The sequence below is a fragment of the Natrix helvetica genome (genome assembly GCF_964273705.1).
Source record: "Natrix helvetica genome assembly, chromosome: 12".
Classification (NCBI taxonomy): domain Eukaryota; kingdom Metazoa; phylum Chordata; class Lepidosauria; order Squamata; family Natricidae; genus Natrix; species Natrix helvetica.
Window position 1 is genome coordinate 1,862,589 of NC_138556.1, and position 19,964 is coordinate 1,882,552.

General features: G+C 55.7%; 1 protein-coding gene across 2 annotated transcripts in view; it reads right to left on the bottom strand.

Annotated features, from left to right (window-relative positions):
• ADAMTS7 (ADAM metallopeptidase with thrombospondin type 1 motif 7) overlaps positions 1–18,946 on the bottom strand; it is a 45,605-nt gene extending 26,659 nt beyond the window's left edge. The window contains exons 1-14 of one of the 2 annotated variants that reach the window (XM_081964524.1): positions 18,435–18,946; positions 17,555–17,919; positions 16,269–16,467; positions 12,668–12,855; positions 12,388–12,471; positions 11,670–11,794; positions 10,704–10,853; positions 8,502–8,645; positions 5,951–6,095; positions 5,367–5,459; positions 3,781–3,926; positions 2,072–2,241; positions 1,319–1,452; positions 483–603 (exon numbers count right to left, since the gene is read on the bottom strand). In XM_081964524.1, coding sequence (XP_081820650.1) covers positions 483–603; positions 1,319–1,452; positions 2,072–2,241; positions 3,781–3,926; positions 5,367–5,459; positions 5,951–6,095; positions 8,502–8,645; positions 10,704–10,853; positions 11,670–11,794; positions 12,388–12,471; positions 12,668–12,855; positions 16,269–16,467; positions 17,555–17,919; positions 18,435–18,513 — 2,143 coding nt within the window. In that variant the 5' untranslated portion in view covers positions 18,514–18,946. The remainder of the gene's footprint in view (positions 1–482; positions 604–1,318; positions 1,453–2,071; positions 2,242–3,780; positions 3,927–5,366; positions 5,460–5,950; positions 6,096–8,501; positions 8,646–10,703; positions 10,854–11,669; positions 11,795–12,387; positions 12,472–12,667; positions 12,856–16,268; positions 16,468–17,554; positions 17,920–18,434) is intronic. The other variant, XM_081964523.1, reaches the window with a different exon arrangement.
• Positions 18,947–19,964: the final 1,018 nt, after the last annotated feature.

The window sequence follows — 19,964 nt, forward strand, 5'->3', positions numbered from 1 at the left end:
TGTTGGGATGTTGAATGCTTGTCACCAGCAGGCAACAGCGCAAAGTCCTCGTTCCCAGCAAGTGGAAAGAGCCCGTTCTTTCTGACTGCTACCCAGGGAGCCTCCTGAATGTCTCTCAAGAGCTTCTGTCTAGTCCAAAGGGGAATTGCTCTCAAGCAGCCCCTGGAAAAAAAGAGGCAGATGTGCTTTGACCAGAACTTGCAAGAGGTCAGGAAATCCTCCAAAGGAAGACATGGAAGCATACACTTCATGGGAAGCCCCGCTGCTTCTATGAGATCCACTTCCTGCCCAAATCCTTTGGGATCACTGCATTTCAAACTTCTCTCCCCCACATCCTCATTTGCTCGAAATCCTTTGTGTCACAGCACAGCTCAGATATTAAGAAATCTGGAATGTCTGTTTTGCAGAGGAGCAAAGAATGAGAAGGATTCACCAATAGTCTCCCGTCTGCACCAGCCTTCCCGAAATGAAAGCGCACTCACCCAGCCCCTCGCTCTCCTCAAAGGTCTTCTTCACTGTCCGACAGGTAGATCCATCCCCATGGCACACACCACACCGGTCCTCCATAGCGTAGGAGTCAATTTCATAGTCGCAACCAATGTTCTGAAAGAGATGGAGCAGGGGGCATGGGCACCTCCTGAGCCACCTCTGGGAGAGGCCTGGCTTTGCCTTCCTGGGTGCCCCCCGAGGAACACCAGCTTCCTCTTTCCAGGGCGGGAAGGAACATCTGCCACTCCTGCTCACCCCCTTGAGAGCAGCAGCCATGCTCCCCATGCAGTAGTGAACCTCCTCAGAGAAGCACCCCCCAAGCCAAAGGTCTCTCCAGGGAGCAAAGCGGTGCTCATCCACTCTCACCTGGCCAATGATTAACAGGGACTTTTTGTTACCTGCACAGACAAAATGCAGAAGCCCTCCGTGCTTAGTCTTGCCTGAGGAACATCAAAATGGGGTCCCAGAGGATTCCATTTCGGACCCCCGACTGCTTGGGAAGAGGCACCCAAAGAAGGGGCAGAGCCAGCAGGCTTTTTTTGTTCCTTGGCTCGCATCCAGCAACCGCCAGCTGCCTTGTTTGCACCTCTGGGCTACTGCGTCATGGAAATCAACCCCAGAGGACTCAGGGGATGGCGGAAGGTGGGCCCCTGGAGTAACCGAGGCAGCCCTTCTTGAGTTAAGCAAGAGTAAGCAGGCTGTGCTGACAGAACCACAGCCTCCCCTTTGCCTTGGAGTCCACCATGGAGGCCCATGTCCCCTCCCACCCTCAAATACGGAGCCTTAGACACACCAGTGGGGCGGGGAGAGAAAGCCCCCACATGCCTACCTTACAGATCCCGTTGATGCACCTGTCCCGCCTGCTGTTCCCTTCGTAGCAGGGGGTTCCGTCAACGGCAGCGTCACGAAGCTTTTCGGCAAAGAACTCGTTGTTGGGCCGACAGTGCAGTTCGCAAGGGTTGCCTGCGGAGGCCAGAGGAGAAAGCCTGAGGTCCCAGGACCTCTTGCCCCAAACCCACCTGCATGGCTTGCTGCAAGATAGAAGCCCTGATGAGAAGAAGACTCTGAGATTCCCAGACGTGGCTCTCAAGCAGTCAAGGCCACCGGCCACCAGGGGCCCACAGGCGCCAGCACAACCTCTGGGCGGTAGATGTGGATTTTGGTGCCCACCAAAACCTTTCTTATCCTAGAACCACAAGGCTGGAAGAGGCCTCCTAGGGTGCCTTCTAGTCCAACCACCTGTCCCAGGAAGGGGACCATCCGAGGCAGGTGACTGTCCAACCTTCTCTTGAGAATCTCCAGTTATGGAGCACTGAGAAGAGGAATGGGGCTCCTGATCCACCTCTGAGAGTCCCAGAGCACTCGGGGGACGGGGGATGAGAGCCCATCCTGGAGTGTTCGTTAATCTTCTGGAAAAGGGGAGCTTGGTGACAGACTGTGCCCGCCATAAGAGCCTTCTGGGCAACAGGTAAATCCCATAGGGCGCCGCTTGGTAAATGCTCCCTCCCAGCGGTTACCCCCATTTCCAGGCCTGTATTCCACCCATGCCCCCACTCTGGACAGGGGCTCAGGAAAGGCTTACTGGTGTTGGGGACTGGGCTCCACTTGTAAAGCTTCCCTTTGTAGGGCCGGTGGTCAAAGCGGCTGCACTGGATCTGCCGAAAAGAGGGCTTGTCTGCCGGACACGGCTGGGCATTGCAGACCCTGAAGCGTTTCCGTTCTCCCAGGCAGTATTTCCCACCGTACTTGGGGCTGAGGAATGGAAAGAAAAACCAACTCATCCTCACAAGTCTGCCCAGTTAAGGCAGCCGGTGCCGCTTCCCTGAAAAAGGCTGAAGGCCAGAGGGGAGGCTGAAAGGAGGGTCCCACGTGGAGGCCAGCAATCGCCCCACAAGTCAACCTTTGACCTCCCCAACTCTTTCGGGGGCACCTGGTTCTTGGCATGTTCTGGGGCCAATAGATTCCCATCCACAAGATGGAGGAGGAGAACAATTTTGGTTGGAACTCTTCTCTGCACTCCCAAGGCTGCCTTAGCCCAAGAGCAGGGAGAAGAGCTGCCGGAGAGGCTGCATCGGATGCTACGCAAACCTTCTCTCCTGCAATATTCAGTAGGAAATGCTCACTTGCTCTTGGAACCCATGAGTCACAAGAGAAACCATTTCATTGCACTTCCGGGCATCTCCCCCTCCCCACCTAGAGACACAGCAGTGAGGGGCCTACCATGGGAGGCAGCAGCTGCTGCCTGAAACTCCCCGCCCTGGTTGTCCTCCAGTGCGGCTGATACAGGCCTTCTTGACCCTGGACCAGCCTTCTGGAGCAGAGCAGCTGTTGCGCTACTAAGGCTAAATTCTTCCCGAGGGGGTCTCTGAGCCAAATAGCCTCCCCAGGCCTTCCTCTCCCCAGCCAGAGACAGGACGCCCTCCCCTGAGGATAGGAGAGAGGAAGCTATTCTGATGATGGATGTGGGAAGGGGAGAGGGGGGGAGGGCAAGGGAGGCTAGGAAGGGCCTGTGACTTCTGCAGAGTTCTGCGAACTCTCGACTCCTCCTGACCAATTCTGGGTTGGAGAACAAAGAGGAATCCTACAGTTGGAAGGGACCTCATGCCCAGCCCTCTGCCCAAGGTACGAACCTCTTCTTACCCTCCCAAACGAATGGTTGGCCCGTCTTTTCTTGGGGTCCCCCAATGCCTCTGCCCTGGGACATCTCCTCCTGCCTGCCTGCCCTCTCCACCCTCTTCTTCGGGATGAACAGACCAAGGTCCTTCCCTCATTCTTCACAGGGGGAGCCTCCAAGCTCCTCACCCTCTTGGTCCTCTCGACATTCTTCCAAATCCCTCAGCATTCTTTCTTTATGGTGGCAACCAGAACTGGACACAGGATTCTGGGCTGGTCTGAGCTGAACTATCTCCTCCCAGATCTTGACCCTACGACCTCTGTCCCTGCTGCCCCAAACAGCTGCCCTGGCTCTTTTGAGATGGAAGCAGGCATGGGAAGCATGCAAATCACACCACGGTGGTTGGGAAGTGGGAGAACTGCTTAGTAAAAGCCTTGTGCCAAGCACCCCACATGGAAATATGTACTTTGGATGCCAGGAAGAACCAGCCTCTGCTCCTATGAGCTCCTGGAACTCAGTGCCACATGATTGCTGGGCGTGTTCAACTTGCCAAAGGATGCATTTGGGGCTCACTCAAAGCAAAGAGAGATATGGACATCAGAGGCCAAGGGACTGAAGCGGAAGGCAGCTGGACTCCCTTTGTGACCTGCTTCTTGGGCAGGTGACCAGTCACTTACGCAGGATTGTTGCAAGGCCGCTCTGCGTTCTGTACTCCAGCCCCACAGGTCCGGGAGCAGGCCGTCCAGGAACTCCAGGCTGCCCAGCCCCCATGGACAGGCTCTGGGCGGTACCCGACGCTCACACACTCTCCGTTGAAGCACCACTGAAACAAGCAGAGGCCCATCAGGGACCAAGAGGTCTGGGGGGCTTCCTGAAGGGGCAGGCCCTCTTTTCAGCTACTTGAAGTCTCATTCCCTCCACCAAAGACTGCCAGCAAAGAGGAGGGCGGTGGCTCGTACAGCTAGAAAGCTGGGTTGACACTCTGCAAGCCCGCGTTCGAGACCCGAGTGCTGCTGTGCAGCCGAGTGAGGTCCTGTCATTCACTCCATTTTCTGCCTACCCAGGAAAGCATGCAAACGGAGCAGATCAATAGGTACCATTTTGGTGGCCTCATTAATGGGGACAGGAAAGGAGGCCCCAACTGAACGTCCCCTGGGCAACGATGATGTCACCGCTTAATCCTTTCAACCGGAAGCACCTCAGGGCTTCTGACATGGACACCACGATGACAAGCGACCGTCAGCTTAGGACCTTAAGTGGCTATGGAGGAATCATCCCTTTGCTTCCATGGTCCTCTTTGGCCCTGACTCCCAGCTTGCTAACGGCCATTTGGGTCTTGCAGAGGCCTGAGCCAAACACCTGCAGAGGCCTTGGGAAACTGGGCCAAGAGCTAGAGGAGAGCTGGGCTCAGAAACAGGCTGAAAACCAGAATGCCCACTGATGGGCAGGACTGGGATGCTCCTGGGCCTCTGACCAGCTGAGGTTTCCAAAGCATCTCCCCCGGGGGCTGAAAAGAGGGCGCTTTGCAGGACACGAAATGCATCCATTCCGCTAAGCTCCCTATTCAGATCGTCCCTCGTGGCCAGAGAGGAAGCCAGCAAAGCAGGCTCTGCCTCCAGACAAGGCGGCACAGGGTCCAAGATGAAGATCCGGCTGCAGGGAACAGCAAAAATGCCCAACGCTGCCTCCTCCTGGAACTGGCCACCTAGCAGGAGTGGAACCACTCGCCAGCTTGAGTCAAGCAGAAGGGGGCATCAGCCAGGACACTAATGCTGGCACGAGAGCCATGGGATGGCACTCTGCCACCCTGCTCCATCACACACACTCTCTTCCAGCAACTCCCAAAGTGGCAAGCAGCGCCTCCCGAAAGGGCTGAAGGAAACTGCTTGCATTCGAGAATGGTTGGAGTGATAAAACAGCCACCCTCCCAAACACCCAAGGAGAGAAAATTGCAGCTGCCTTTTAAAAGATGCTCCTCCTTGTTGGACACCAAAGACCATCGCCCCTCAGGCCCTTTCTCCCCACTCCCAGCTGGTGCTCAACAATGAAGGGAGCGGCAGGGATTGTGCAATCGGAGAGCTTTTAAGGGAAGCTTCTGGGCAAAGTTCTCTTGTGCTCCAGGGTTTGCGCTGGGTTGCAAATGCCTCCTCGATGCCCCCTGGAAGGAGACCGACCTGGCCCGCTTTAGCCAAAGTGGCCTTTGGGGAGCAGCTTCGGGTTCTCTGGCCCACAGACGGGCACCGTGCCAGGCCCCAGGAAATACCTTGTTCTCGTCACACTTGGTGCCGTCGACGGCTGCGTCCAGCTTGGAGTGGCAGGTGTTCCCCACGGAGCACCAGAGGGTGTTGCAGACGTTCTGAGGGGAGAAAGGAAATGCTCTGAATTGGTGGTCAGGGCAGGAGGCCGAGCAGCAGCACAGAGGAAGAGGAAGGGCACGTGAGGACGCCTCCCTCCCCACTGGCAGAGGACAGGAGGAGGAGGTGGCATCTCAGCTCATTCCGGCTGCCCTTTCTAAGGAAAATGTTGCTATATTCTGGACAGTTTTTACCTGTGCAATTTAATTCAAGAAATGTTTTCTATTCATTTTTGTAAGCTTTTAAAGACAGCAGCAGGTGTAGAAATACATACATCATATATTCTCTGACCCAGGCTTCCTCAGCATTGCTCACTTTAAAGTTTGTGTCACAAACTCTCAAGGGGACCAAGCTTGGGAAACTCTGCTCTAACCAGGTCCAAAGTCCTTGGCTGACACTCCTGAAAGGCTTCTGCCACAGGTGGGTCCTCTCCCTCAGAGGGACTTTCTCCCAAGGGCATCATGACCCCCTCCGTCGCCTGTCCCCCCCTTACATCCATGTCATCGCAGTAGGTGGAGTAGGCGCCATACTGGAGTCGGCATTGGTGGCTGACGTCGTAGAGGACTCCCGGTGGAACCGAGGGGAAGTCGATCACATCCTTGGCTGGGGGATCATCCAGACAAAGCCCCCAGCCCCGGCTGCAAAAAGACACATCAAGTAAGCGGGAGGGAGGGAAAGAGAGAGGGAGGGGGGAGGGGGAGAGAGAAAGCAAGGGAGAGACAGAGGGAGAGAGAGAGGGAGGGAGGGAGAGAGAGGGAGAAAGAGGGAGGGAGAGAGGGAGAGGGAGGGGTGGAGGGGGAGAGAGAAAGAGGGAGAGAGAGGGAGGGGTGGAGGGGGAGGGAGAGACAGGGAGAGAGGAATGGAGGGAGGGGGAGAGGGAGGGAGACAGAGGGAGGGAGAGAGGGAGGGGTGGAGGGGGAGGGAGAGAGGGAGGGAGAGAGAGGGAGGGAGGGAGGAGAGAGAAAGAGAGGGAGAGAGAGAGGAAGGGAGGGAGAGGGAGGGAGGGAGGGAGAGGGAGAGGGGAAGGGAGGCGTGGAGGGGAGAGAGAGAAAGAGGGGGAGAGAGAGGGATGGAGGGAGGGGGAGAGGGAGGAAGAAAGAGGGAGAGAGAGAAGGAGAGACAAAGGGAGAGAGAGGGGGGAGGGAGGGGGAGGGGGGGAGAGAAAGAGGGAGAGAGAGGAAGGGAGGGAGAGGGAGGGAGGGAGAGGGAGGGAGAGGGAGAGGGGGAGAGAGAAAGAGGGAGAGAGAAAGAGGGAGAGAGAGGGAGGGGTGGAGGGGGAGGGAGAGACAGGGAGAGAGGAATGGAGGGAGGGGGGGAGGGTGACAGAGGGAGGGGGAGAGGGAGGTAGAGAGAGGGAGGGAGGGAGGGAGGGAGAGAGGGAGGGAGCCAGGGCGGGAGGAGAGAGAAAGAGAAGGAGAGAGAGAGGAAGGGAGGGAGAGGGAGAGGGAGGGAGAGGGAGGGGGAGGGGGAGGGGAAGGGAGGCGTGGAGGGGAGAGAGAGAAAGAGGGGGAGAGAGAGGGATGGAGGGAGGGGGAGAGGGAGGAAGAAAGAGGGAGAGAGAGAAGGAGAGAGAAAGGGAGAGAGAGGGGAGAGGGGGAAGGGAGAGGTGGAGGGAGGAGAGAGAAAGAGAGGGAGAGCGAGAAGGAGGGAGTGGGAGAGGGAGGGAGAGGAGGGGGGGAAGAGAGGGAGGGGGGGAGAGAGATTGGGAGGAAGGGAGAGGGGGTAGGGGAAGAGAAAGAGAGGGAAAGAGAGGGAGAGAGACAAAGACAGAGAGAGAGAGAGAAAGAGAGAAGGGGGGAGGGAGAGAGGGAATACAATCTGGAAAGGATCTAGAACAATTCATCTAGGATGGCTCTCCACTCAGGGCACCAAGAGAGGGGAGGGGAAAGAGAGACCGGAAGCCTGTGGAAAGCCCCTCCCTGATTGCACAGCCCCCTCAGCCCACACAGATCAAGGGGGCTTTCTTAGTCAGAGTGGGGCTGGAAGGGACCTTGGAGGGCTTGTCTAGCTGAAGGAGGGGGCCCAAGACCATTCCAGTCTCTTCTCAAAAGCCTCCAGTGATGGAGCACCCACAACCTCTGGAAGCAAGCTGTTCCACTGGTTAATTCTTCTCCCTGTGAGGAAGTTTCTCCTTCATCCCAGGTTGCTTCTCTCCTTGATAGGTTTCCATGTTCCTGCAGCCGTTCTTCCTCTGTTTTAGTCTCCAGGCCTTTGATCATCTTGGCTGCTCTTCTCTGCCCTTTTTTCAAAGTCTCAACCTCTCCTTTGTAACCAAACCTGGGCTCAGTGGATACCCACAGCATGTACTCCTAGGCACTCTTTAGAGTTGACCTGCCCCCCCCTCCTCCTGGAGGAAGCCTTTTGTGCCCAGAGGGTGGCATCAAACAGGCACGTTGGCCAGGGCCAAACACTGAGTCTTCTTGGCATTGCTACCCAGCAGGTTTTGAAGGCTGCAGCAGGAGGAGTCCAGGTTAAGAGAGTCTTAAGTGTCTTTATACAGAAATCAGACTTGCTCAACTGCAGAGGAGATGCAAATGGGAGATTCCGTGGGGTTCTTTGTTGGCTAGTGGGAGAGTCTCCCCCTTGTTGGTCTACAGGCTGCCTGCAGAAGCCCGAGGGGAAGCAGTCAGACCACCCTCTACCCACAGCCGGTGAGCGGATTTCCTGGAGAGCCAGGGCAGTGGCAGGCAGAAACAGATCCCCGCTTCAACCAGATCCCTCGCATGCACAGAAGGCAAACGCAGCTCCAGGACAAGACCCTCCCCTTCCCAACTGATGGCAACTGTGCCCCCCCCTCACCTCTTCAGATTTGCTTAAGAACCCAACTGAGTTGTTTCATCATGAAGCAGAAGACTGGCCAGAGTTGGAACTTTATTTTTAAATATAGCACTGAGTGAGTGCTCTAAAAGCAGAAAGGAGGAGGAGGAGGAGGAGGAGGAGGAAGAGAAGAAGGAGATGATGATGGAGGCTCCCCCTTCCCCTCCCTCTTGAGAGAGCAAAGGGGCTTCTGAGGAAGGTGGGGGCGGGGGGGGAAGCTGACTTACTCAAGGAAGCGGGTGATGTATTCCCTGCTGCAGAGGGACCAGGTGAGGGGCGAAGTGTCGTACAGGAGCTGCGGAGACATGATGAAAGGCCTTTTCCCAACTGGCTCACAGTCATTGCCGCTGCCGTCGTGCTGAATCCCAAAACTGCAAAGGCACAGCCCCCAAAGGAGGTGAGAGAGACACATGGGCAAGGGAGCATCAAAGCAGCACCCCAAAGTCCTCGGGGGGGGGGGTGTCAAAGGAAGGCAGGTGGGGGGAAATGCCTTGTGGCTTCTAGGCACATAACAGGGGAGCAAGAGAAACACCGTGTCCCCCCGTCCCCCCCCGTTCCACCTCCTGCGAAGGAGACCTTCCTGAGTGGGCTGAAGAAGAGTGCTGGGAGGGGAGAGGTTTTTCAATCTACGCCTGGAGATTACTGGAGATGGTGGCTATCAGGGAAGGCAAGACCCCAGCTGACCAAGGCCCCTGTCAGTCCCAGGCACACGTCACTCTGCGTGTGGCTGAGAAGGGCAAGCAGGAAGCCTGGGGGCAGGAGATGGGGTAGCAATTGTATCAACGGGAGTTACTGGGATGGGAGACCACCCAGAAAGGATCACCAGAACTACACTCAGAACCAAACAACTGGCAAAGGCCTCTCGTGGCTAGACGGCTAGGGAATTCCGGGAGACCCACAGATCTGAAGTTGCTGAGGTTGGGCAAGACTGGTCCAGGCCCCCACAGGTCAGAGTGGCAGGATCGCAAAAGAGGCAAAGCCTTGGAGGAACCACAGCTGCTCTTCTCAGAGGAAGCTCCAGTTTCCCATTTTTATAACTTTACCAATCCACGTTTCTATGGGTTTTAAACAAATGGCAGCCACTCTTTCTTATAGGCAGTTCTTGCTTATCAACTCCCTGGTTCAGCAACTGTTCCCATATGACGGTGCTGCTCCATGATAGTCAGTACACCTTGTCCCATGACTGGCCTGGTTTCCCTTCTTTCCCCTTGGAGGGCAGAGATTGTAGAAGAAAGGATTACAAAAGAGTAAGCAAGCACACAATAAAAAATACACCGGGTCGGCCGGTGTCAGCACATTGCTTTAGATTTATTTTCCACATTGCTTATTCTCTTGTAATCCCTTCCTCTCCAATCTCTCTCTCCTCTCCTGGGAGGGGATGGAAGAAAAGAACTAAGCAGTTTCTGTAGGCAATCTTTCCTGTTTATGACCCATTCTTTATTTCACTCGGTGGAAAAATTGGAGGAAGGGATGACAAAAGAGTAAAAGCATACAACAAAGAGTGCACATTGAATGGAATGTGCAGGCACAAATAGCCACAAGCATATTATACAAACAGCCTGGGAATACACCAGACTGTTTGCATAGTGCATTAGTGGCACCAGGGCATTCCTTTCAATGTGTGATCCCCATTGTGCATTTGTTTACTCTCTTATAATCCTTTTCTCTACAATGAATGTAAATACATACATTAATTCACTTCTTGTTCATTATTCCAGCACCCTGGTGAGCATTCCAAAGGGTCAGGAGGTGGTTAGGAGACAAACAAAAGCTGAACTTTTGAAATTGATTAGTCTTATCAGTTTCAAGCTGGAAAGAGTTGTGGCCACATGATTTCCCATTAGTAACCACTTCATTTAGTGATGGAATTGCCAGTCCCAATTGTGGATGCTAAAGATGTGTACTTTTACATGCTATGCAAGCATGTGGCTTAAGAGAGTTTTAAAAGAAAGCAGATGATTTACGGCTCTCCACTAGGATCCCAAAAGGGATTGTTTCGTCAGTTTTACTACTGTACACTTGTGTCTCTCCTCCCCACCCATTTTCTTTGAGGTGGAGATAACGCTTTCAATGTTTTCTGTCAAGTCCTTGTCAGCCAAGCATACTCAACACCAAGATTTCACCCACAATTCCCTTGATATGACTCATAAAAAAGGAATGGAGCAAGGTTACACAAACTTCAGCAACTGGACAACCAGAGCCGCAAACCTCTCATCTTATTTAAGGGGCAGACTTTGGGGGCGGGGGGGGGGGTCCATTGAAGAACCTTGTGAACAATGAGGAGGCAAACCGTCTGCCTGGGGCTGAGAATCTCTCCAGCTCTGAACATGCTAGGACACCCCCTTTCTAGGGATCAACCGCTGCAAACCTCTGCTCAGGAATCTCTCTCTTAATCTCAGACAGGCCAAGACGCCCGGCTGCAGCCTTACCTGTGTCCCAGTTCGTGGGCCACGGTGAAGGCCAGTGGAAGACCCGTGTCCTCATTCACGTTGCAGCTCCGGTGGGGTTGGCACATGCCAGAGACGTGGGCCAGGCCCAACGTCTCACATGGACGGTTCATGGCAGTGCAGAGATCCTTCCTTTCCGAGTCAGGGAGAGGCACACACAGACACAGAACAAAAGAGAGGATCATTGTACTGAGCAAGACCCAAAACCAGAAGCCAAGCAACAGGCTCAGGCAGTGGCGTAGCGTGGGGGGTGCAGGGGGGGCCGGCCGCACCGGGCGCAACATCTGGGGGGGCGCCCTGACTCGCCCCGCGCCACCCTTTGCCGGACTGTGGCCACCTCTTTCCGCGCCCGGCTCGGCCCGCAAACTAAGCTCCCCGGCCCCGGCCCGCCCAGGCCCCTCCTGCGCACCGCCTACCTCCCAGCGGAGCCGGCAAGACCCGCCGCGCCGCCCCCGCGGGAGCCGAAGGACAGCGGCGCTGCACTCCGTCTGCCCGCCGCTGCAACGCCACCGCGTCCTCCCGCTCCGCCTGGAGCGCCCCGGGGAGCCAGCGCCTTCCTGAAGCCCCCGGTGCGCCTCCCACCCCCGCGGCACCTGCTTCCCTTCAGTCGAGCCTTTTCCCGCTGCCCTTCGAGCTCCTTTTCGGGAGGAAGGCAGGAGGCCAGCATGGAGAGCCTCACTTGACTAATGCCGACCCAGGGGCAGCTGCAGTCGGGCCGCCCTTGGGTTAGGGGGCGCAAATTACTTGCCTTGCCCCGGGTGCTGACAACCTACGCTACGCCACTGGGCTCAGGCATTTCAGGTCCAGTGGCAGGACATGAGGGCGGTGGGCATCTCAAAACACGGTGAGGCTCCTTTGAAATCTGGTCTCCATCAAGAATTTCCTCTCTTCAAAGACTTTCAGTGAAATGGGCAGATGTTACAGACAGCACTGAAGCCACAGGGATACCTGGTGAGCAAGATGGCGACGTCATGGTGCAGGGGGTGAGCATCTCCCTTGGGGTTGAGAGCTTTCTGCCATTTGCAAAAACTTCTCAAGGTGTTGTCGGCATGGTGGCTGATTTTCAGATCCTCCTACGGAGAGAAAATTAGAACCCTGCATTACGTAGTACTGGAATGATTATTATTGCTGACAAACCATTGAAAACCATGAAAAACAATTAAAAGATTTACCTATAAACAAAAACAGGGTATATAATAATTATTATAGTTTCCCTATTTCTCCAAAGCTGAGATTGTTGAACTCCTATAAAGATTTTACCCATCTCAGAAACCCTGAACAAACAGAAACATCCCTTGCCCTAAAAAAAGAAGACATCAAGGCAGCAAGCCCCGAAGAATTCATATGCAAAAGGGATTTTAGTGGCTGCCTGGATCAGCTTTCAAGGAATTGCAAAGGGCTTTTTGTAGCCAGCACTGCAAGAAGCCTAAGAAGGCAGTGAAATTGCTGCAGGGAGAAACAAGAGGACGCACAGACTGTGGACCATGGCAGAGGGAGATGAAACCGAGCAGTGGAGGCTGCAGAATGAACACCTTCCGCTTTTCCTTCTTCTGGGTTCTGAACCGACAGAGAAGAGCAGAAGGAGCTCTACATCATGTCCTCCTCCTCCTCCTCCTCCTCCTCCTCCTCCTCCTCCTCCTCCTCCTCCTCCTCTTCTTCGTCTTACCTCCTCGTTTTCCAGAAAGATAAGACGCACAATAGAAATATGGACCGGGTTTCCAATGCTGGCATCATGGAATAGACCAGCCACCTGCATGAGGGAAGAAGTGGAGTCGCTCAGTGAGTTCTGCACACAGGAAGGGAAACTCTCTCCTGTGCTACAAATGCATCCCAAGTGTTTCCGTCAACCAAATTCGCCCAAAGTTCTTCTCGGAAACGCAGCCCTTCTCCCGGGTGAGAGATGCCCTTTGTCTGTTCCACAACAAGCAGCCTTTCACCATGCTCACCATGTTCATGACTGTCAGGACATACTTCTCAACATGCTCACTGCCATGGTACTCCACCATCTTGGTGTCAGCCACAACCAGGGTCTCCACCCACTTCTCCTTGCTGACAGAGCGTGGCTTGATTCGGCGTTTCCTCTGCTGCTTCTCCTCCCAATGTTCTCTCCACCTCTCTGAGCCCTTGGCATTTCCTTGAAATTGGGGAAGACAGGAGATGACGACGACATCCCAATATCATCATCATCATCATCATCATCATCATCGTCATCATCATCATCATCATCATTTAATGACCCCGTAATCCTTTGCGGGATAGAGTCTGGACAACCGAATGGAGTTAGCAGAGCATTTAATGGCCGGATGCCCTTCCTGTCACCAATGCGGAGCTTTGTTCAGAGAGAGGAATATCTGCCTCTACCTAGGATCAAACTCACAGCCTCCTGATTGTGAGGCGAGAGTTCCACCTCTAGGCCACTGCACTACTCTACATGATGACATCCCAGTATGACAGGCTCCATATCCTCCCAGTTTAGGCCAACAATGGTCTTCCCTGAGGGTCTTCCAGGGGGACTGAGCTCTCCAGACCCTGCACTTTAGAACTGGGCTCAGTCTCTACCACCCGTTCCTGACCAATCCAGGAGTCACAGGGATGTTATCAGTTATCAGTCCGGGTTCAATTCTGACCTCTGGTTGGTCCCAGTTCTGCTCCGGCCTCATAAGCCACTACCACCTTAGTTTCCAGATCCATCCTGGGCAACTTTTCATTTCCTTTGGAGCCAAGCGGCCACCTCTGAGCTAAGACCCCAAGAAAAGAGAGGAAGGAGGTGGCCATTGGTGCCTTCCTCCCCTTTTGAAGCCCATCCAGCTTGAGGGCATCACAGCTTTGGACGAGAGGCTGCTTGCCATGGTTGGGAAAAACTCTCCCAGCTTGAAACCTTTTGGGCCCTTTTCTGCCTCTCTTAGAAATGCCGCCAGGCGCCCATCGCCAACATCCCTCCGTAGAAAAATGGGTCCCCAAATCAACCCACTGCCCCACTTGAGGCTGCCCAAGGACAAGGAGAAGAAGGGGGACATGTGGCTCCCGTCCTCTGCTTTTCCCACATTGCTGAAGGCCTCCCCTCCCCCTCCCCTCCCTTTATCCCACTTCAATAATCCTGGGAGTCCCTAAAGGGTGCTATTTGTTTTGGTGCCACCACCAAGCCCTTCCCTGGTCTAGAAATCCTTGTTGCATCCATAGACTTTGTTGCTCAGCCTTCTGGGCACTCAGGCATTCCCCCTCCCCCTCCCCAGGGGTCTCAGGCCCTCTGAGCAACCCCTCCCTCCAAACATAAACTCAGAGGAGGCGCCCACATTCCCTTGCTGTGATTGGCAGTTTCACCACCCAATCATCCCAAGTACCAGGTAACTAAGGACAACAGAAGACTGCCTCCTCCCCCTTCCGCCCACACCGGGGAAGAGGCCAAGGCAAAGGGCTGCTCGGACATGCTTGGCCCTTTTGGGGACCCAAAGGGTGGCCGGCTGCAGGGCTCCCTCCTTTTGTCTGCCCCACTTTCCGAAGGAGGAGGGAAATCCTTCTGCTGACCTGCGTTTTCCCCAAGAAGCCTAATCCTCTTTCTTCTGCATCCATTTCAGCAACCTTGGGCACAACAGACAGAACTCAGCCATTTCCCTCACCCAGGGATTGGTTGGATATTTGGGATAAATGAGGGCATTGTCTTAGGATGGGCTGCTCCCACCACCGTCCGTTGCTACCAATCAGGCGGAGGAAGGAGGCCTGTTTCTTCCAGAGGGAAGGAAATGAGTGGCCAAGGAGATGCAACAGGGACTGCATGGAGGCCACGGGGTGGACCTTTGCCCTGTAAACAGAGCCGGGGAGGGGAGGGGCTGAACCACAGAAAAGAGGTGAGAGTGCCATCAAAATGGTTTCTGGAGGAAACTAGTTTATAAAAGGAAAAGTTTACTACTACTTCAATTTATGTAAAAATATTTTCCACGACAATCATCAGGGAGCACCATTTTTGTCTAGCACGTTTTGTTGAAAGGCATAAACTCCTTCCTTTAATAAAACGGATTAGTCAGAAAAGGTGCTGCCAGATCCCTTTGCATTCCGGGCTCAGCCAGCTCCGGTCTTCCTGTGAGAGTTCCCTTAACCACCACTGGAAATGGGATTTATTTTATTTAAGTGGTTTCTTCAGAGTTTTCTACAACTGTAATTGGAATTTTCTCTTTGCGCTGGGAACTCTTGAGCTTTTATGAAGCTCCCAGGCAGCCTCTTGTCTGAAGTGGTATAGGGTCTGTGGCTTGAGCAGAGGGTTGGACTAGAAGACCTCCAAGGTCCCTTCCAAGGCCCCTATTACTCTGTATTCCTAACTGAGCCCCATCATCCCAAAGGGCCTGCTACAAACTCTCCCCACTCCCTCCCCAATGGCTGCTGGCCACTGCCTTCCTTGCCATTTTTGGCTTCAGCTGCAGAACAGAGACAGTCTGGGCAACCACTTCCTTCGTAACTGGGGTCTGTAGAGGTTCTCAGTCGTCCAGGAAGGGTTGTCCCAAAGGCGCTTTTTCAGGAGGCAACTGGGCTTCCCTGTTTTTTCTTCTGAAGACATTTTGTTTCTCATTGAGAAGCGAAACCTTTTCAAAAGAAAAAACAAGGAAGTCCAGTTGCCTCCGGAAAAAGCACCTTTGGGTCTGACTGGTGGTTGGTTAAGCATTGAACCCATTCTTTGCACGCCCAGGTCTCTTGGAAGACCATTAGAGCCGCTCTGAAGTCACATTTAGCAGGCTTTCCAAGGAGCAGCAGAACTGCACTGAAATATGATTGGAGCTGTCTGCCCAGAAAGGTCCCTTTGCTCTGGGGAAAAAGGCCCTTGGCTTCCGCCAGCTGCTTGGTGTCACACAGAGAAGGTTACTCATTTTCCACCACTCCAGTGGGCCAGGGGTTAGCAGTCCCCATGCTGGGGGATTGTCATTTTATGTCCCCAAGGGAGACCTCTGGCTGTGGCTCATCACGGCTGCTTGCCTCAATGCTGCTGTTCCTACATTTGCACCACAGACTGCAGGAGCCAGTGAGGCTGGCCGGGCTCTGGACTCTTTCCTTCGATCGGGAAGGACAGGAGACCGTAGATCTGTGGGTGAATGAGCTGCACTGAGGAGTCCACGAGGTGGAGGTGGAAGAGGAAGGAAGACCGCCAGGCTCCAAAATAGCTGGGCGATTGAAACCTGCATGGAGCGCTCTTGCGCCAGAGACCTCTCCCCTGGAGGACTGGCAAAGCAGCTCGACTCTGTCCCAAGCCCCCGCCTACAGTGGCCCAAGCCCCCCCATCCCCCAGGCAGGCGGTCTCCCGAATGGCTAGAGGTGCTGGAGGGAGGGGAATTTCGCCAAGGGCAGCACAGCTGCAGAGACCGGCTGCTGTAAGCCTCCCCGTTCTTTGGCAAAGGAAAGGTCAGCCAAGGGCTGGAGGATTGTGCCCGCACGGAGCCACGCGGAAGAGCCAGGTTCGGTCCCAAAGAGAACCGTTCCTCCCATGAGAGAGGATTTGATTGGGATCTCAAGGGAGGAGGAGCCGGTCAGGAGCCACGGGACTCCCGAACCAGGAAACATTACCTTGTACCCCACACATCCAGACAGAAGCTGGCTGCTTCCTGGTTCCTTTCGTGCTCAGGACCGAAATAAACTCTTCGGCTTCGTACTCCCAAATGTGCCGTCGAGATATCCTGTGTGGTTGGGCTGCGCCCTCCCTCGGGTTGCTGGGAGCCAGCGGCTCAATTAGGAAATCTTGGCCAGCCAGATGAAAGACGCCTTTCTGGAGAGGAAATGTCATCGGTCCCTAAGTGCTCTTGGTCGGCAGGAAGTGGCCGGCCACTGCAGCATGTGGGATTGCAATGAGCAAGGAGATGGAAGAAACACCTTCTCCTTTCTCCTAGGGATGGACAGACAGACGGACACGGACACACCCTTGGGAAGCTAAGAAGAACTAAGCAGTGGGAAAACTTTGCCTTTGAAATTGCTGGGCAAATCCATTCAGCCTCCACAAGCAGAGATTGGGACCAGCTGGCTGGCCTGGGAAGACTCGGGATCTCAGCCCTAGATCAGGGTGGCTCAAACTTGGTTCCACAAGAACGTGATGGGGCTGCCTGAGAGGTGAAGGGCAAAGAAACAAATCCTCTCCACTCAAAAGCAGCCCAGTTTTATCCCTAGAGCTTTCCTCCCCATCAGGGATGCTGGCTTTTGAATGAATGAATGAGTGAGTGAGTGAATGAATGAGTCTGAAAAGATTTGAAAATTGCTGCTTAGACCCAGAGGCCAAAAGGCATTTTAGAGCAACACTAACCATCCTTTCTCACTCTAGCAGTTGGGGGGGGGGGTTAGTTTTGTAGGGTTGGGGAGCCCTGCTTCAGAGTCTATGGGAGCCGTGTATGGGGCAGCCTTGCTAATCCTGAGGCAAGGCTAGCTTTAAAATGGAACTGAAACAGACCCCCAAGGCTCCCCCCAAGCCCTGAAGCCCCTTGCTGCCATCCCTTCCAGAGCCCCAAGCAGCTCTCCTCTGTCCTCTTACTCCCTTGCGTCCAGCCTGGGGGGGGGGCGAGGGGGAGGAAGCGGGGGGGGGGGGTCAGAGCAAAGGAGGACTTCTGTGGGAGGGGATTCACAAGGACAGCTCCCAGGGAGGTAACCTCAGCAACAGATTCCAAAGCAGAATCTTTCCTGAAGAAACATCTGTTTATAAAAAAACCAGACTGTGAGATGCAGTTGTGCTGACTTCACAGAACCCTGATTGCCCTACCAGATGTTGAACAAAGAAGGAATTCAGCCAGCGGGGCTCCCTCTCGGCAGCACCAGGGAGGGGGCCAGAACCAAGCTGGCCTGCCCCCCCTCCGCCCCAGGACACTCACCAGCCCATCGCAGGTGCTGAGGGCCGCCAGCCCGCTTCCTTGCTCCTGGTTCTGGACAGAGCCGATCATATGACAGGGGTTCCGCCCCGAGGCTCGAATCCTGGCCCGGGAGACACCTCCATGCCGCTTTTCCGTCACAAAGCCAGGCGCCAGGAGGTGAGGGTTGAGGCTCAGATTGAACCGCAGCTGCTGCCCTCGGTGAAAGAGGGCGTAGAAGGTCCCGGGCCGAGTCCGTGAGAAAACGGCCCTTTTGGACAGCAGACGGTGGGACAGGTTGTAGGACAGGAAGGCGCCTCTCTCGTCCACCCGCACGGGGTACACCACCTCCTGGCCCTCGTAGCCGGGATCGGGCCCCTGAGTGGATCCTGCACCCGGGGAAAACCCGGTTAAGGGGGGGGGGGGAGAAACAGCCTCCAAGGGATTCTGCCCCCCCCATTTGTCTTCATTTGACAGATGCTCTCCGGGGGGGGGGGAACCAACCCATCCCGGGGGTAGAAGTCCCAGTCCCCCTCTTTGGGTGGGATGCGGAGGGGGCTCTTGTGCGGGGCTTGGCTCCCACCGGGGGAGGGGGGACCGAGACCGCCCTTTGCAGCTACAAGCGGCCACAACTTTGGGGGGTTCTTCCCGCCACCCCCGTCCGCCTCCGCCTGGGGGGCGAGCTGGCCTCGAAGGGGCTGCGGCTCCTGCAGGGCTGAGCCGGCGGGGAGGAGGGGAGGGGGCGCGCCGGCAGCCTGGGCGAGGACAATGGGCGAGGGCCGGGGGGATTCCGGCATCTCTTTGTCCGCCGCGGCGCTTCTCCCGCAGCAGCGCCTGTCCGAGCGCCAGGCAGCCCCGCGCAGCCCCTCGCCCTCGCCGGCCGGGCGCCGCTCTCCGTACCCACCTGGGGACTCGGCGCGGCCCCCCCGGGCCAGCAGGAGGGCGGCGGTGGCCGCGGCCAGCACCAGCAGCGAGCGGGCCATGCCTGGCGGAGCCGGCGGGGCGGCCTCAAGGGGCGGGCGGAGGAGGCGTCCCGGACCTCCGCGCTGCGACGCCCCGCCGGGCAGACTTCGTCCGGGCGGCGGGCGCGGCTCGCGCTGCCTCTTCCATGCCGGCGGCGCCCTCCAGCCGGCTCCGCCCCCGCCTCCCTCCGCCTCCCGCCCGGCCGCCGTTCAGCTGGGCGGGGGGCCAAAGGCGGCCGCCTGAGCCGCTGCTCCGCCCGCCCGCCCGTCGGAAGCACCGTCGGAGGCTCCCCGCGCCTGCCAGCTCCCCGGGCGGCGGAGGATGAGGGGCCGTCGGGGGAGCCGGCGCGCTCTCCGCTCTCCTCTGGCCCGCCTTGCAACCGGGCAAGCGGGAGGCCCTCCCGGCCGGCCCAGCCTCCCGCCCTCGAGCCCGCGCCAAGAGTCCGTTTGCTGGCTGACGGCCGCCTTCCCGCCCCCGGCTTGGCTTTCAGGCTTGACTCCTCAGCCTCCGTTGCGCAGGTTCAGGGGGGAGAGACGGTACGCCCCAAACCAACCCTGCAGGGGTTCAAGCAATAGGCTAAGCCTGGAGTCTGTTTAGGGGGGGGGGGGGTTCCATGCGTGGGATGCTGAAAGAGGAGGAGGGGAGGGGAGGCAGCAGGGGGTTTCTTGGTTGAGACTATCCAAAAAAGAATAAATCACCTGAAGGTTCAGACCAGGCTTGTCCAAGCTGTGCTGAATGGGCCACACACGGACCTAGACAGCTAGTGGCCTCACAAGACCATAAACCTTTTAACATTCACTGTGATTTATAGACGTTAACATACAATATCGTTAATGTATATAAATCACATCATTTACATGTGGCCCAAGGGAATTCCTCTTTCCTCAAGGCAGCCCCCAGGCAAGCCAAAAGGTTGGACCTTCATGGCTTACAGCGTGTGAGAATGCAGCAGCCTTGGTTGCGAAGCTCATTCGTGTGTTCTGCAAACTCAGCCAAATGTACCACATTTATTAAACCTTGGCTAGCTGAACAATAGTGTAATGTGATGTGTTGATTGGGGGGGGGAAGTGTGCTGTGTGCCCCACAGTGATATTAGCCCAAGGGTGTCCAAACTTGGGAACTTTAAGACTTGTGGACTTTAACTCCCAGAATTCCCCAGCCAGCTCTGCTGGCTGGGGAATTCTGGGAGTTGAAGTCCACAAGTCTTAAAGTTCCCAAGTTTGGACACCCCTGTATTAGCCTAAAAACCCACAGTTTACCTAATTCAGGGAGAGGCCATGCTGCTGGCTTGTGCTCCTTGCTGCTTTCCTTTTCACCCTAATCAATTTCCGTCCAAACCCAGTTGGACATTTGAACAGAAAAGAACGAGAGGGTTGGAAGGGATCTTAGAGGTCTTCTAGTCCAGCCCATGCTCAGGCAGGAAGCCTGGTAACATTTCAGACAAATGCTTGTCCAATCTCTTCTTAAAAAC